Source organism: Catharus ustulatus, chromosome 2, assembly GCF_009819885.2.
Source record: "Catharus ustulatus isolate bCatUst1 chromosome 2, bCatUst1.pri.v2, whole genome shotgun sequence".
Classification (NCBI taxonomy): Eukaryota; Metazoa; Chordata; class Aves; order Passeriformes; family Turdidae; genus Catharus; species Catharus ustulatus.
Window position 1 is genome coordinate 21,311,337 of NC_046222.1, and position 15,561 is coordinate 21,326,897.

At 45.6% G+C, this 15,561-nt stretch overlaps 2 protein-coding genes across 10 annotated transcripts in view; both read right to left on the minus strand.

Moving 5' to 3' along the window:
• Positions 1-2,163, minus strand: part of TTF2 (transcription termination factor 2) — a 19,454-nt gene extending 17,291 nt beyond the window's left edge. For both annotated transcript variants that reach the window (XM_033051135.2, XM_033051134.2), the window contains exons 1-4: positions 1,668-2,163; positions 1,473-1,584; positions 1,178-1,264; positions 21-87 (exon numbers count right to left, since the gene is read on the minus strand). In XM_033051135.2, the coding sequence (XP_032907026.1) occupies positions 21-87; positions 1,178-1,264; positions 1,473-1,584; positions 1,668-2,163 (762 nt within the window). The remainder of the gene's footprint in view (positions 1-20; positions 88-1,177; positions 1,265-1,472; positions 1,585-1,667) is intronic.
• GPR161 (G protein-coupled receptor 161) lies at positions 2,095-13,165 on the minus strand. 8 transcript variants are annotated; one of them, XM_033051143.2, is made up of 8 exons: positions 13,079-13,165; positions 11,628-11,665; positions 11,449-11,538; positions 10,944-11,355; positions 9,708-10,432; positions 8,098-8,202; positions 6,711-6,830; positions 2,095-4,804 (listed from the first exon to the last, which is right to left on the minus strand). In XM_033051143.2, the coding sequence occupies exons 4-8, from the start codon at positions 11,309-11,311 to the stop codon at positions 4,557-4,559; spliced, it is 1,566 nt and encodes a 521-aa protein (XP_032907034.1). In that variant the 5' UTR covers positions 11,312-11,355; positions 11,449-11,538; positions 11,628-11,665; positions 13,079-13,165; the 3' UTR covers positions 2,095-4,556. The 8 variants fall into 8 exon arrangements, with proteins under 8 accessions (XP_032907034.1, XP_032907036.1, XP_032907028.1 ...); XM_033051145.2 differs by having other exon boundaries at positions 9,708-9,859; positions 10,361-10,432; positions 10,944-11,538; XM_033051137.2 differs by having other exon boundaries at positions 10,944-11,538.
• Positions 13,166-15,561: the final 2,396 nt, after the last annotated feature.

Consider the following 15,561-nt stretch of genomic DNA (forward strand, 5'->3'; position numbering starts at 1 on the left):
TATAAACAAAACACTCATACCTGCCATGGGACGCTTCCACACCATTTCTTCCCATTCAACTTACTCTTAAGGCACCGGTAAAACAACCTACCAAGGATTAAAACAAGATTTCAATTCCAGGAGCCAGTAAAGAAGCTCTAAGCATTCTTTTAAAAGTACTTTGCACCAAAAACCCATCACAGACATGTTCTACTAACCAGTACTTTACATTCAGGCCTTTGCATAACAAAAGGTCATGAACACTGGCAACAGAGCTTTTAACAGGAGTAGTGTTCTCTGAATAAAGATTCCTAGGGTTTGGAGTTTTTTTTAATTTAAGCAATAGAAGAGTAACTGCTCCGGCAAAAATACTGTCTATGTTTAGAGTCTTAGAAGCCTCTTAACGATTTCAAGGTGCAAGGAAACAGTTCTTTTAGTTATATTGCACAGGCCACCTCATCTTTAAAGCAACTCAGGGACAGAAATACTTCGGAGGTGATTTCTTTTTTAACCTAGCAGCCAACCAGGACTGCTGCAAGTACTTTATCAGAATTAACATTGGTGATTTTAATGCTGAGTTTGGATGAACCCAACCACAGAGCCATATTCAATTCCGTTAAAAACAAACATTATCTGATGACCCAGGTTTATACTATTGGATGTAACTGCTAATAAAAGTGGCAAACATTTGGAAACAGGGTAAAGTGAAGGCCTCAGGGATCGATGATGCTCTTCAATTTTAGAAGGAAACTGCAAGTCATTCACTATCAAACAATTCCAAATGTTTCAACATGTGCAATAAACCCGTTTCCACTTTGAATGACTGGTAGTTCAACTCTCTCACTTGTTCATAAATAATAAAGAGATCCTAAGAATAACCATCTTTATTTTTAAGAGGCAGCATCCTACAAAGTAAGTCTCCGAAGATGCCATAAAAAGGAGATTCTTTAATAAGAGCCCGCCTTTCCCCACAGAACACAGGTACAGCTTTTAGGTGGATGTTAAATCCTCATTACCGAAAAACTACTTAGTCACAGGATTCAAGTTTTCTGACGTGTAACTGTAAAAACTGAATGACCATTAGTCAGAATCAGTTTGAGAAGATTATTTTAAACACTGAACACAGGATAAAGAAGGAACATTGATTTCACCCGTTTGAAGACAGACATCGAGTTTTTTTAAAATCTGAGGAACTTACTGGTATTCATCTCTGTCCGGCTGCTGAACCAGGACTTGCAGCTCCACCACGCATCCCTCATGGATCAAGCAGTGAGAAGCAGGAACCCTGAAAGGAAGAAAGGAGAAGCGGAAGAATACAGACAAGACGAACTGCCCAGGAAACTGCCACCGCAAAACAATCACATGTGACAAAGCAAAGGTTACGTAAGAAAACAAGTTTGCGACTGCTGACACAGCAGTGAACTCCCCTCAGGACAGCCAAGCGCGTCCCCTGTCCCATCATCCCCATCCTGCTGCCCCTGCCCTGCACCTACGGCGCTGGGAGGACGAAGTCGCAGGCAGCAGAGCTATGCGTCCCGCACACGTAGAAGCTCTTCCCTTTGTTGGGGCCATCGCGGACACCCGTTTTCAGGAAGCAGAGAGACCCTGCGGAGCGGAGAAGAACGGAACCGATCAGACCGAGCCCCCATCACATCTCCCCTCACGGGGACCCGCGCACCGCCCCTCACCGTGCTCGGTGCACAGCACAGCCTCCATGGTGGCGCACGCCCGCCCTTTGAACGGGCCAATCCCGCCGGGCCGGCGCTCCCACCAATCAGCGTGGGGCAGGGGCAGGGCAGCCAATCGCCGCTGCGCTGGGCGCTCCCCTCGCGCACAGACCTCGCGCCCCCGGGGGCGGGAACAGAGGTACGGAGGGGGCGTGGCCACATGATGAAGGGCGTGACTATGGGGCGTGTGGCCTCTGCCCCCGGTGCCACCGCCGCGCTCCCAAAGCCTGCCCGGCGCGGATGGAGCCGTGCTCCACCCGGGACACCGCCCTGTCCTGGAAACTGCTCCAGCTGCCGCGCCTGACAGCCTCATCCGATTAAAAGTAAAATACTTAAGGATGAATGTAAGTTGAAATAATAGCACAAACAAACACCACAGACCATCAGGAACTGGAAAGAAGTTGGGGTTCTTTTCTGTATTTAAGATGGGAAATACAGTTTTATAAAACGTGTGCATTTTTCAATTACTGGTTTTGTTAACGACAACTCAAGTGAGAGAACGACTCCGATAATAACAGAGTTATGGGAGGGTTATAACGTGTGTACAAAAATATGAACGTTTATGCTAAATAACAGATTAGCGACATTAACACTGGCAGCTGAATTCAGCCATGGTGTAAACTCTTGCAATTCCCCTGACCTGCTTGAAGACTGCATTTGTCTCAGTACCTGTGTGAAAAACGTGCTTTTTACACAATACTATCAATTTTGTGCTTTCATACGTGCATTGGAATTTTTTCTCCTAAACACAGAGCGTTTCGGGCCAGCACCTACTCCTCCACAATACATTCATACTCGTGTGTACCCTTCTGACATTCAGCAACGACTCTGCTCAACTTGGTTCAAGCGGAATAAAAGGAATAAGAGGGATAAACGCGACAAAAGGGATTCAGACAAAGGAATTCCAGGCAAGCCTACAGCTTAAGTAGTGTTGAGTACTATAAGCAACTGTGATTGTAATGTTAACGGCAGCAATACTGACCTCCCTGCAGGGCGTTTGCTGGCAAATACTGGGTTTTTTGGTTCTTTTGTTCCTAACAAGTGCCCACAGGTGCAATTTCTCTAACTCATTAGAAGTAAAAAATGCAGGAGTTAGAACCTCACTATTATTAATTGATTTATCCCTGCATTACGCTAAAAGCCATCTTACTGGAGCTTAAGTGTTCTCGTTCTTAACAGCCTGTTCTTAAATCAGCAAACCATGTACTGAATTTTAAGCATGCAGTTATATTTTACATGGGAACGCAATGGGATTCAGGCTAGTTCAGAAAATCAAATTGCTTTGTCCAGAGATGGTCATAACCTTGTGGTGAAATACATCTCTGAGTCAGGAACACAGACAAATGGGATGTCTAAATACAGCACTGGACCCAGGCCCTGTCTCACAACACTTTGCTTCTGTGCCTCCGAATAAGTCGACAAAGACAAAACTTCATGAGCGTACACCCTGTTTTTGCCCAGATGGAAACGTCCTGCTCCTGATTTCCAAACAATCTGCAGCAAAACCTCTTACAAAGCACTCCTGGGGAAAGGTAGAGGCACAGGGGAGCAGAGAGTAAACAAATGTAAATCCTTGGTCCTTAAGTCCATTTACTACTGACACCTACCCCAAGAAATTATCCTGCTCACTTATGTCTCCCTCTCTTTGAAATACACGGTAAGGCAGGGCTTTAATTCCCCCCAAAGTAAGGAAGGGGGTAGCCCAGGAAGGCACAGAAAGGTTCTCCAAGCTGGATATACTCGAATGATCCACCACATCCCTCTTTTCCTTAGGAAACTTCCCACCTTTGCAGCTTGTTTCACTGCCAGCAGCTTGGCTGTGCTGAGTTCCCCTTCTTTGGCAAGCAGGGCTGATCAACCCTCTCACAAAGGCCTAACAAGGTAATGTCTGTACAGTGCTTAAGAACATGCAAAGTGCAATATAAGTGCCAAATGTCCTTATCTTTGAGATTAATGAATTAATACTCCAAGAAATAGAAGCACTGAGGTAACGACAGCTTAAATACTACATTCCCTCATGATTAAAAAAAAAAATGAGCTCTCTTCTCTCTAGAAGATGAATCCTGAATATGAAGTAGTAATATCTTATTTATAGTCTGTCAAGCTTAGCACAGCCAGAGTGTCCTTTTAATAACAGCAAAACCAGGGACATGAGCTGAAGTTCTCAGAGAAACTAAGAATTCTGCACTGATGATTTCCTCAAATCCCATCTCCGTGCTGTTCCCAGCACGCTGACTCCCATTCATTACATCCAGAGGAGCTGAAGCTAAGGTCAGATCTGGCATTCTGATGGCTGAACAGACTGAAATATCCCCCAGCAAAGGTAAGTAAGACCATAATCTGCATGAGCTCTGAAAAACTCTGGTTTTGCCCTTAGAGAAGTCCACGTTCCTCATCTGGGAGTCTGAGACAGTAAAGCTTTATGTACTATCCAATGCACAAGCTCCTATCAGAGCACTCCAGCTACCAACTGATTATCCTGGTGGTCAGAAAAGGATGGATGTAACAATGAATTAAACACTGCACCTACCTTTTCTGTTTTGTTCCTGTATCAGTTTTGGCCAATAATAGACCCAAGATTCAACTGACTAATGATCTGGTCAGTGAATCCAAGCCCTGCATTCCTATGCACCATGTGATAATGATGTCGCACAAGAGTCAGTAGCACCCTAACCAGTAAACAAACACTGCTATAAAATGCTGATGCAAGTACCAGAACCCAGCTATGTCCAGGTGTTGAAAAACCACTAGAAGCATCCCGACAAGGTGTCCTGGTTCTGGTGAAACACTACCAGCTGCAGTAGGCCCTGCTTAGTGGTTTCGTTCTGTTTTCCTACTCCAGTGCTCGTGTCAAATGTTCCCTTCATCGATGCTCTGCAACTTCAGTCTTTGGCTGGCATGAGGCCTGGCACCACGCCGGGAGTTTGCACTGCTTCCTGCCGGAGTCCACAAGGGGAACAGGGCTCCTGGTAATGCATCTTCCCCAAACAGGCTGAGTTTCACATCAGCTTCTATAGCTCGGGCCAGACTGGCTGCGTAACTGTCCAGAGATTTATGGACTTCAGCTTTTACATGAAGAACAGAATTCTTTGCAGCTTCTGAAAAAGAATAAAAAATAGGTAACAGTTGGTAAGCATGCAACAGTTGGCTACAAATGCTTGAAAACTAATATAGATCCTGATATAAAGGCACGATCATGTCCTCTGCAAAATAACTACATATTTACCAACAATACTCGGACTTCCTACACCACTCCATGAACACAAAGCTTCAGAGTGACCCAGGATAATCTGTGTTGGTGCAGCTGTTTTTGTAGCATCTGTACACCTCTCTACCCACCAACATGTTGAGCAATACGAGAGCTCATCCTTAATGTAACTCTTCAGTGAAGCTGCTGAAATAATTTAAACCCTCAGGGATGCTGAAAACCCTGAGACTCACGAGAGAGAAGAGCTAAACCTGTGGGGACTTCTGCACTGAGACTTCCCTCTTTCACTCTCACAAGAAATTAGATGTCTGCTCCTACATAATCACTCAGAAAGATAGTGGAAAGTGTATGCTAATGTGTTTGTACAAGGAAATATTAATCTCATGGTGGGAAGAGGGCAAAAGGGAGTTTAAAAATTCCATAGAAAGAGTTTTCTCATTATTCCAAGTTTCATAATTACTTGATTCTTGAAGGCATTCTGCTCATTTTCATCCTGTCCACAATCATGTATTGTTTAGAAAATTCAGTTGTTACTATCAAGTCTTCCAATGAAACTATTCTAACTATCAGCATAAATTAATGTTCTTACATTTTACAGAAGATCACAGCAACGTTCACCTAGCCCAGAATACAAGCAGGTTGACTGAAAAAATTGCATGCGGTTCATCTGTTTTCACCCATAGCTGCTGAGGAACACACCCAGTAAAGTAAAGTAGAATTGAAATTTAAAAAAGTAAATTAAACAGAGTAAAATTATATTTAGATTATTAAAGTCTGTAAATTGAAGAATTTCAAGTCTATGACAAAGTTGAGAAGAGACAGCAATTGAGAAACACAGGGAAAATGCAATCCAAATATGAGGGCAGGGAAATATATTCCCCAAGAAACACTAAACAGACTGTAACAGCCACCAGGATGAGTAGAATTGCAGAGAGGATACTGCTGTGCAATTTAGTTTACAGTAATTTCACCATTACAAGCCACATGGATTATAAGCTGCACTTCTGGGGTGTCAGCAACGTTTCATTTTTTCTCCATAAATAAGCCGCAGCAGATTATTAGCCGCACTTTGGTTCGCAGTGAGGATCCATGTGCAACTTTCACAGAGTTGCCAAATAGTAACAGAATCGCAGGATCAGGGAGTTTACTGGCTCGGCTCAGGGCTGGGCGGCCTCGGGCCGCTCGGTGCTGCCAACGGGGCCGGCCGGCCACTGCTGGGCTCGCTCGTCCCTGCCCGACGCCTGCACTGCCGCCGCTGCCTCTGCCAGCCTGCCTCTGCCGGGCTTCCCCGCCTCTGCTGGCCTGGGCCGCCTCTGCCGGCCTGCCTCTGCTGGCCCAGCCCGCCTCTCCCGGGCTTTCCCTCCTCTGCCAGCCCAAGTCTGCCTGGCCCGGCCCACCTCTGCCGGGCTTCCCCGCCTCTGCCGGGGCTGGCCGGGTTCCAGCTCGGCTTGGGGCTGTCGCGGGGTCCCACTTCCGGGTTGGCAGCTTTCAGAACATTGTCCATATATTGGCCGCTCCAGATTACAAGTCGCACTTCCAGGTTTGGACCAAAATTTTAGTCAAAATGGTGCAGCTTATAATCGTGAAATTACTGTATATATATGCAGGGAATCCTAGCTTCTAACTTTTGTCCTTGCCTGCTGCTACTTGAAATCTGGAAGAAAGACCTGATTTTGCTTTCTGTTGTGCCTGCATGAATGATTAGGTCTGAGGCACACTGTGGTCAGATACTTTTCAAGACAATTCTCTAGGTCCTGGGAGGCTCTGAGCATTTTCATACTTACCCTTACACTCACCTTTCATTTGTTCCACTTCATCTTCAAACGTCACTGAACTCCTCCTTCGAGGGGGACAGATGCAGTGTGGGGCATGAGGGCCATCTGAGCTATAATCTTCCAGAAGCATTGTATCTGTTCCTAAGAAGAGCAAGAGCCCTCAAGTAAAACAGCAACACTGGCATGCAATATGGTAGCAAAAAGTTTTCAGCCTACTTTCAGCAATTCCTTCAAAAGATATCTAAACCCAGCTTTTTAAGTAAATTTCAGCTCAAATTAAACACTGCACAGGAAAAGAATGGGGTCAGTTTTCACTGAAAGGATTGGGAAATCTTCTCATTAGAGACTGGGCATCGTAGACCCCAGGAGCACTGTACCACATGCAGCAAGCAACACAGAAGAGGGACTAAGGCTTCCTTCTGCTCTTTAGTAACTCACAGTAAAAGCATCCAACATGAAACAGTATTTCACATGGTATATCCATTCCCAGGCAGTGGACTGTGCCCCCTCCTTAACCAGCAGTGGCACTTCTAGAAGCACTTTGGTATCACTTTAGTTCTGTTCATTTGTTTAAACTGCTGTCACAAGACGGTAACACCACATTCTCTTAACTGAGGCAGGCTTACCAGGAGGCTGCTCTCCTTTATCATATAAAATGGCAGAATATCCACAACAGACAGAAAACTACCAGCATAAAACAACAACCAAAAATAAATCCCAGCTCCACAGACTTCCTTTACAAAAGTAGGAAACAAATCCCTTAGACCAAACAACCTTTAAAAGATCACCCTCTGCTGTCTCTAGAGCAGAAATGCTCTCTAAAACAACTACTGCAGTTAAGGACTGGTAGCTGAGCTAACTGCCAGAAAAATCTAGCAACAGATTTGGATAGAAAATTACCATCAGAACTCTCTCTCCCTTTTCCAAACCATCTTCAGTTAAGACATCTTAAGTAGTAATGAAATCATAAGCTGAAACCATCTTAAGTGTTTATGTTTATACAGGAGGATGAACAAGACAAGGTCTCTTACAAAATAGGAAACAGAAGCACTTTCTTCACAGAAAGCACATTCTTCATAGAACTTTGTTGCTCTGTTCCTTATGGATACAGAGAAAGTCTCCAAAGAACAACAGAAATTGAAGGAGAAGGGCACAAAAGCAGTGAGTCTTATTCCCAGGACACATTACAAAGGGACGGTCACCATTCCATAAGCAGCATTTTGCAAGTAAATCTATCAAGAGCAAGGGAGGAAAAAAGCAACTGCAACAGTTTTGTTGGAACAACTGGAACAGATGCTTCATGTCATTAGTCCACCAGGAGACCTCTGTGGGTGTAAATACTGACTATCCACATGACTGCTGCCAAGTGCAAACTTCAGCCCAAGTAGAGAGCAAGACTTGTAGTTACCTGAATCTTGTGAGCAGCTGAAACCTGTGTCTCCTGTGCTGCTGCTGTTTCCCAGTGGCCTCCCACCTGCCATGAGGGCGGTAAGGTGAGGAGATAGTCCCAAATCTGCAAGAAAGTTTTTTTTTTGTTACACAGTGAATGGTTAAGGAGTTTGCAATGGTAAAAACCTCTTCCAGTAATACCCACTCTGCTCTCTTATTTATTATTCTGGATATAAAACTTACCTTGCTGAAGCAAAAAGCACAGCTTCTGGACTCATCTCAGAAACCCAGTCAGCAGCTCTCAGGTTTGGAAAAGCAAGTCTCCTTTGTCTCTGCACCATCTCCCTCCCACTCTTGTTGCAACTGCATGTGTTTTATCAGCCAGACAGGCTGAGCACATGGATGGGGAGATTTGCCAGGCATCTTCTAGACAGAGAATAACCTGGTAGCCACCAGCAGCTGTGACAGCCCATTAGTGTAGGAAGAAGCATATGAGCAAGGCTGGGGCACAGAGATGCCCAACTTCTTTCAAATATCCAAAACAAGAAGGGATGAGATAGTGGGATTTTTACAAAGGTGCAGCTTTGGATGCCCCTTGAGATTTTGTTGTGAGTTTGTTGGGGTCTTTTCCCCCTCTCTATCAGCCTCCAGCTAAGACATCTGATAAGAAACTGACAGCTTCAAATTTATCGCTTGGAAAAAGAAAGGAATTTCCTCTTTTCCCTCCCCACCTCAGTTTCCAATGTATTAATCCATAGCATTTCCTGGATGTAGACTTGCCAAAGCTCCTGGAGCTTGTGATGTGGCTACAGCTCCATAACTGTTTCATTTATATGACAGTCTCTCCCAGTGTTCCCAGGTAGCAGAAAAGATAACATATGCCTTCGTGCTCTCATCTTCCTTCTGCATTTTAGATCATCTTTCCCAATTAAATAATTTCAGTTCCTGCCTCTGCATGAAATATCCCTTGAAGATGTTCTACTTCTGGAAGCTTCTGAACATGACCAGGGAAATTATTAAAAATCTGAACGTCATTGCATTGCTACTCAAAAAAAACAACAAACAAACAAACAAAAAACCCATCAAACTGAGTAACTGGAGGTCTCAGTCTGCAACTTGGGGACAGACCAAACAGTTCTATGGTTTTACACAGTTTTACTTTGTTTATGATTTCTTCTTCCCAACCATTAAGCCTAAAAGCTGAACTTGCAGAAACAGTTATGCCAATGAAACCTTAGTGGATTTTAGAGAGTTGTAGCATGAGGCCATTAATTAAAGAAAAAGTGCAGTAAAAAGTACTGTTGGTAGAGCTCAAATCTGGGCAACACAAAATGAAAGGCACACAAAAGGAAATGCTTGAGAAAGAAGAAAATAAATTATTTTTATTAACCTCATCACTATGTCTTCTCTGCCTGAGAAAGTTTTACTATAGTAGGATAAAAATGTTAACTTCAAGAAAGGAGAAAATTTCTCCTTACAAATGTCTATTATCTGACTGATAAAAGACTGCTGAAAATTCCAGAAACATCCAATTCTCTTTACAGAGCCCTGAAACGTGCCAAACACTGGCAGACAGGACGCCTTGCTCTTGGTGGTATTAAGGAAGTATCTTTTGCAGCCACATCTTACCTGTGATCCTGTTGGAAATGCTGAACAGTCTCGATGTCCTGTGCCGCTGAACAAAGGACTTGCGGTAATACCGATCCCCAACGCACATTCCCAGGAGTTCCTTTCGCACAGTCTTGTTCCACAGCCCATAAATTAGCGGATGGCAAATGGCACTGGAAAAGGACAGCCATGTAGCCAATGTCTCCAAAGCAGGGGAAATACTGTTTTTACCCCAAAGTGCCTCTGATGTTATTACTACCATGTAAGGTCCCCATGTAATGACGAAAGCCCCAATGACAACCAAGATGGTTATGAAAGCTTTGCACTGGTTGGCTGAGTAAACAACCCCTTGGAAAGCATTCCTTCGGCTGCCAGAGGAGGATGTGGAGGTGCTGGAGTTCTTCCTCCCATTCCTCTGTGAGTCCTCCTCCACAATGACAACACTCCCACAGTGGATTTTGCGGGCCTTAATCCTTGCCACACGGAATATGAATCCATAGCAGATCATCATAACCACGAAGGGCAGCAGTGCACACCAGATCTGCCAAAAGGCCGTGTAGGCAGCCTCCTTGTGCCAGGCTGCCACACACATCCACTTGAATTGGTCAAACTCCAAAGAGGACCAGCCGAAAAGGGGAGGGAGGCAGCCAATAAGAGAATGCAGCCACACGTACACGAGAGCTACCACTGCTCTGTTGCCCGTTATCTTCATCGGATAAACCATCGGGTACAGCACAGCATAGTACCTGCAGGGCAAGAAAAGAAGTAGTCCACAGGAGCATAAAGGACATACAATAAAGAAAAGAACATGCTTTAATGATGCTAATATCTAGATCTTTTTTTTCTTCCAACAGGCTCAGAAACCCCAGTTCTAGAAACAGATATATGTAAAAGTAGGTATCACTGCAGTCAAGACTGTCAAACTTGGTTGAAGGCACATATGCAATCATTAAATCTGTTCCTATGTGTGAGTGTATGCTTAGGGTATAACCTGGAATTTTAAGTCACTATTTCATGTTTATCAAATAGTATGTTACTATACCATCAAGAGCTTTAAAGAACTCTACATGAATGTCTGCATTTTCTATTATTGAAGATATGACGTCAAAATTTCACGAGGGGCTGAAGTAAAAATGCCACTCCAGCAGTGCACCATGATACCCTCTGCAGTGCTTCTCAAGTGTATGAGCAGGCAGTGAGTTACTCTATGAGAGGAGCAGACAATTTGTTACAATTCACTACCAAAGAGCAGCTTACCGGTCTATAGCTATGAGTCCCAGAGTGAGCATGCTGGCTGAGCTGATCAGCATGTAGAGCAGGGCTGAGAAATTGCACCAAACAACCCCGAAGATCCATTCTCGCCTGATGGAGCTGGTGACAACAAAAGGCAGCACCAGCACCGAGAGTAGAAAGTTGGAGAGGGTCAGGCTGAACACAAACTTGTTGCTCAAGGTGAGAAGGTATGACTTGCGATACAGAGTGACAACAATCACCAGGTTGCCCAAACAGATGAAGATAGCAATGACAATTATAGCAATGGACTCGGTGACTCTGACTGCCCCATCTTCCTCCGTGGTCAGGTTCTTCAGGCCTTTCCCATTGCTGAGGGAGGAATTGCTGCTCATGGTCAGAGCGTGCACACCTGGAGCAGCCAAGACATGCTGAGCAGCTAGAAGCAGAACAACGCTCAGAAACATTCAGGTAATAGTTCTTCAAACTCTTTCCAGTGACTGGAGGCCCTTTTGCCTTTGTTAAAATTTACCTGTAGTATGCAGGAAACTGCATATTTTAGATGGGCAAGCAAAGGGGCAGTAAATTGCATGTGGGCACACCAAAGAGGACAACACCAAGCCTAGAACAAGGAAGACAAGAAGAGATGAAGGGGGGGAAATAAGAAAGGAAATAGGCACATTTTACTTTAAAATTTTCTGCAGATCTTACTTGTTTCTCAGTTCTTCTTACCAGCCCCTCCATCTAGGCTGTGAAGAAACAAGAATGTCACTATCAGTCTTTGTTTCTCTAAAGAAAAAAACCTTTTAAAAAAATTCTGCCTATCCCAATAGTTACCTTGTATTCTGCCTATACAGCATTTGCTGGTGGTCTGTGGATGCCTGGCTGGTCATACCCTGCTGACTCTTCCTTAACAATTGCTAAGTAGCATTTGTTTGCAATTTGCTAAGTCCCAAAGACTCAGAGACCACTGCATGTACTCTCCCAACATCATTTCTCTATGTTCATAATCACCTTAGCTACAGTGCTGATTGTATTTTACTGCCAATACCAAAGGACTGGAGGAATTGGCTTTCTGTACATGAGGTTTGAAAAACACTTCCTTGCATTAAGATGAGGTCCACGCTATAGAATTGCTTGAGAACCTTTTATCCTTGACTTCTCAGTGTTAGTATCCATCCCATTGATTCACAGACTCATTTTGTGAAACCTTGGTATTTCTTTCAATTCCTTAGCAATTCCGCTTTTCCCTGCTGCCTCCAAATGGCATTTACTACCTACTTCATTTAGTCCTTCACCCATCTGCAGGACAGCACAATGAACAAACAAACAAACGCAAATATACAGACCCAAAAAAGTGAAAGAGTCCACCAATGAATATAAAGTTGATTTCTGGGAAGTAAAGGACTCAGGAAAATTATCTCAGCTAATTCTGCAACTGTGCCAGATATGGGTCCCAGACAGCCAGGAGTACTCACAGAAATGCTTCCATCTGCGTGGCTGCTGTGGCAGCACTGTCAGTCTGGAAAAATGACTTTTTTCCATTTTTATCTGTACTTTCCTAAGAACATAATTAAAGGCATTACTGGGCCATGCTTTATAAAAAAAAAAATTAGCTCTTCCTTAGCCTCTGACTGAGGATGTGTGCAAAAACACTTCCCCTCGAGTTTCTTTCTCTCTCAGCATGCCTGCACCACTTCTGTGTGCCTTTCCAACACTTTTGGCCGGGGCAGGTTTTGGAAAGGCGGCTTCCCCACGGCCGCTCCCGGCGATAGTGATGCACCCGGACGCACCTGGCGCTTCTCGTCCCCCCACGGCCCGGCTGCGCTCTGCGGGGGAAAGCGGCCTCTGGCAGAGGTGGCCCTCCCGGGGCAGGGCTACCCGGGGCGGGGACAGCATCCCATTCCATCCCATGCCATCCCATCCCACGCCATCCCGCCCGCGGGCAGCGCGGCCAGGCTTCCCGCACACACAAATGCGGGTGGGACCGAGTTGGAAATACAGTGGTGAAGGGGGCTTCGCCATTTTGCCCCGCGCTCCCTCCGGCAGCGAACAAAGGGCTGGAACAGGCTCCTCCGCCCCGGGCATCCATCGCCTCCTCCCCACCCGCCGGCAGCGAGCGAGTCCCGCCGCCTCCGCCCCCTCCCCGGCTCCGCACTCACCGCCCGCCACCGCCGGAGCGGGACGTTCCTGGTTGGGGTGCCCGAGATCCTCTCAGCCGCCGCGGCCCGAGCCTCCCCCGCCCCGGCACGGCCCCGGAGCCGTGCGGCCCCTCCCGCCGGCCCGCCCCGCCGCCCCCCCTCCCCGCCCGCCATGTTCTCCGCGGCCGCCCGGGGCGGTGCGCGCTCTTTCCGAGAGATCGCTTAGAAGGCGGGGGAAAAGTACTTCACATGGATGAGGTAAAGTCATTTTGCCCCGGCTTGTAGTGCCAGGCAGTCGTAGCGCCTAAGCGCTAGACTTCCTAGACCCCAAAAAAACTATTAAAAGTAACACAAAGAAGATTTGGGGTAAAGTTTTTTTTTCCCGCACACACATCTGAACCAAGACATCGGATATAGGTGTCAGTATAAAGGGCACGGTATAAAGGATGAAAAATACTTAAATGCCGTGCTTGTACATCCTCTAGTTTCTGCCTTTTCCTGGCAATGCCTTTGAGCGCAGAGCCTGATGTGAGCTGTGCTATGTTTTGATTGCTCTGTGAAGTTTTTAATGCTGTATACATCAGTTTCATGTGGCTGCTGCCTCAGTTCACTCCAATGCTCCAACAGCAGGAGCTGGACTCTGTGCTTTGCTCTTGTGCCAGGGGAAGTCCATAGGGAGCTAGTCTGCTCTATGATGCAGAAAAGCAAGATAAGCACCCGCCCATCAGTGTTGGAATACTAAGCTGATACATCATTTTCAACTAGGACTTTTTAAAGCTTACCACGCCATTGCACTTTGACATTTTAAAAAGACTGTCTTTGGACAGCATTCAAAAACATATCAAATCAGCACAAGAGATTCCACAATGAGCAAAAACTGATGTGTAAGAGCCGGACAGGGAGATGGAGGCTTCAGACGGCTTTCAAGATGCTGTTTATTGCACAGACGAGGTTTACAATAGTTGTGGGTCGTGGGTGAGCCTATAGCTGCTGGCTATAGGCAAGCCCTGTGTCCTGAAGCTCTGTTCCATTCGTGTTACAAAGCATTATATTTCTTTGCTGTGTATCTTATTACATAATAACCAATCAATAGCTTTACTATTACCTATAGCCTATCCTAACTACTAACATTACTATATTCATGTTACTATGTTCCAATCACAAAAGGTTAGTATGTTACAGTTTAAGCTAGAAGTTGTTTTTCAGTTTTCTTGCAGTGGAAAATTCTGAGATCTTTCCTTTACTTGCAACATTGGTTTTCTTGTCTGCCTGTGAAAACCTTTTTGATTGGTAAAAACATCTTTTGTTTGAAGTGGATTTATCTTTTGCTCAGTCATAAAAGCCCCTTCCAACTCACTTGCTCTTTGACTTCTTAGCTACCCAGTAAAACTAGGTCAGCAATTCTTTTCCTCTATATCAAAACTTGCTATCATTTCTATACCTTCTTTAGATTCTACATTCAAAAATCCTTCTGTTATACATACATATCTATAAAACCTTCCTGTCAAATCTTTATCCTTCCCAACACTGATGCACAGAAGTTCCACCTGAATGTGAGGAAGAACTTATTTCCTGTGCAAGTGACTGTGCACTGGCTGCCCAGAGAGGTTGTGGAGTCTCCCTCACTGGAGATATTCCAGACCTGTCTAGACACAGTCCTGTGCCATGTGCTCTGGGATGACCCTTCTTGAATAGGGAAGTTGGACCACATGATCCGTTGTGGCCTTTTCTAACCTTGCCCAGATGTGATTTTGTGTACACACACAAAACCATCTGTGTACTAAAACAGCACAGGGCAACTCTGTGATCGAGTCAGGTAATGCTTGCTGCAACTGTGAGTGCAGCCATGGAGAAGGTCCAGGGCCACCATAGGCTTCAGAGCTCCCCAAAACTGTCCCTACCCAGCTGTCCCACTGCTCTCAGCGAGGTACCCGTGGGGAAGTGGCTGGAGGCACAAGCAGTTGTGGGGCACCCAAACATTCTCCACTGGCTTCTGCAGCCCAGCTTTGCTGGAACAGGGGCTTGGGTGAGCTTGCTGGCTCTTCATCCTGGGCAGAGGAGATTAGAGAGCCAACTCTCCCCACAGTGGCTCCAGCAGCACGGAGAAGTGTGGAACCCCATCCCTCACCCACTTGCCCCCATGTCAGCTCCCAGAATCACAGGCTGGGTAGGTTGGAAAGGGCCACAATGGACCATCTGGTCCAACCTGCCGAATCAAGCAGGGTCATCCTCGAGTACATGGCACAGGGTTGTGACCAAACAGGTCTGGAATATCGCCAGTGGTGGAGACATCACAACCTCTCTGGACAACCTGTTCCAGTGCTCGGAGACTTGCACAGTAAGGAAGTTCTTCCTCGTGTTCAGGTGGAACTTCTGTACATCAGTTTCTGCCCATTGCCTCTTGTCCTATTGCTTGGCACCACCGAGAAGAGCGTGTATCCATGCGCTTGAAATACCCCCTTTAGATATTTGTACACATTGATGAAGGCCCCTCTCAGCCACCT

Excerpts from the sequence above, each read along its gene's own strand:
- GPR161 (XM_033051137.2), bottom strand. The coding sequence starts at position 11,383 with ATGTTTCTGAGCGTTGTTCTGCTTCTAGCTGCTCAGCATGTCTTGGCT. Across the intron at positions 10,433-10,943 it reads GGACTCATAGCTATAGACCG|GTACTATGCTGTGCTGTACC; the intron begins GTAAGCTGCTCT and ends CTTGCCCTGCAG. Across the intron at positions 4,805-6,710 it reads TGAAGTGGAACAAATGAAAG|AAGCTGCAAAGAATTCTGTT; the intron begins GTGAGTGTAAGG and ends ATTCTTTTTCAG.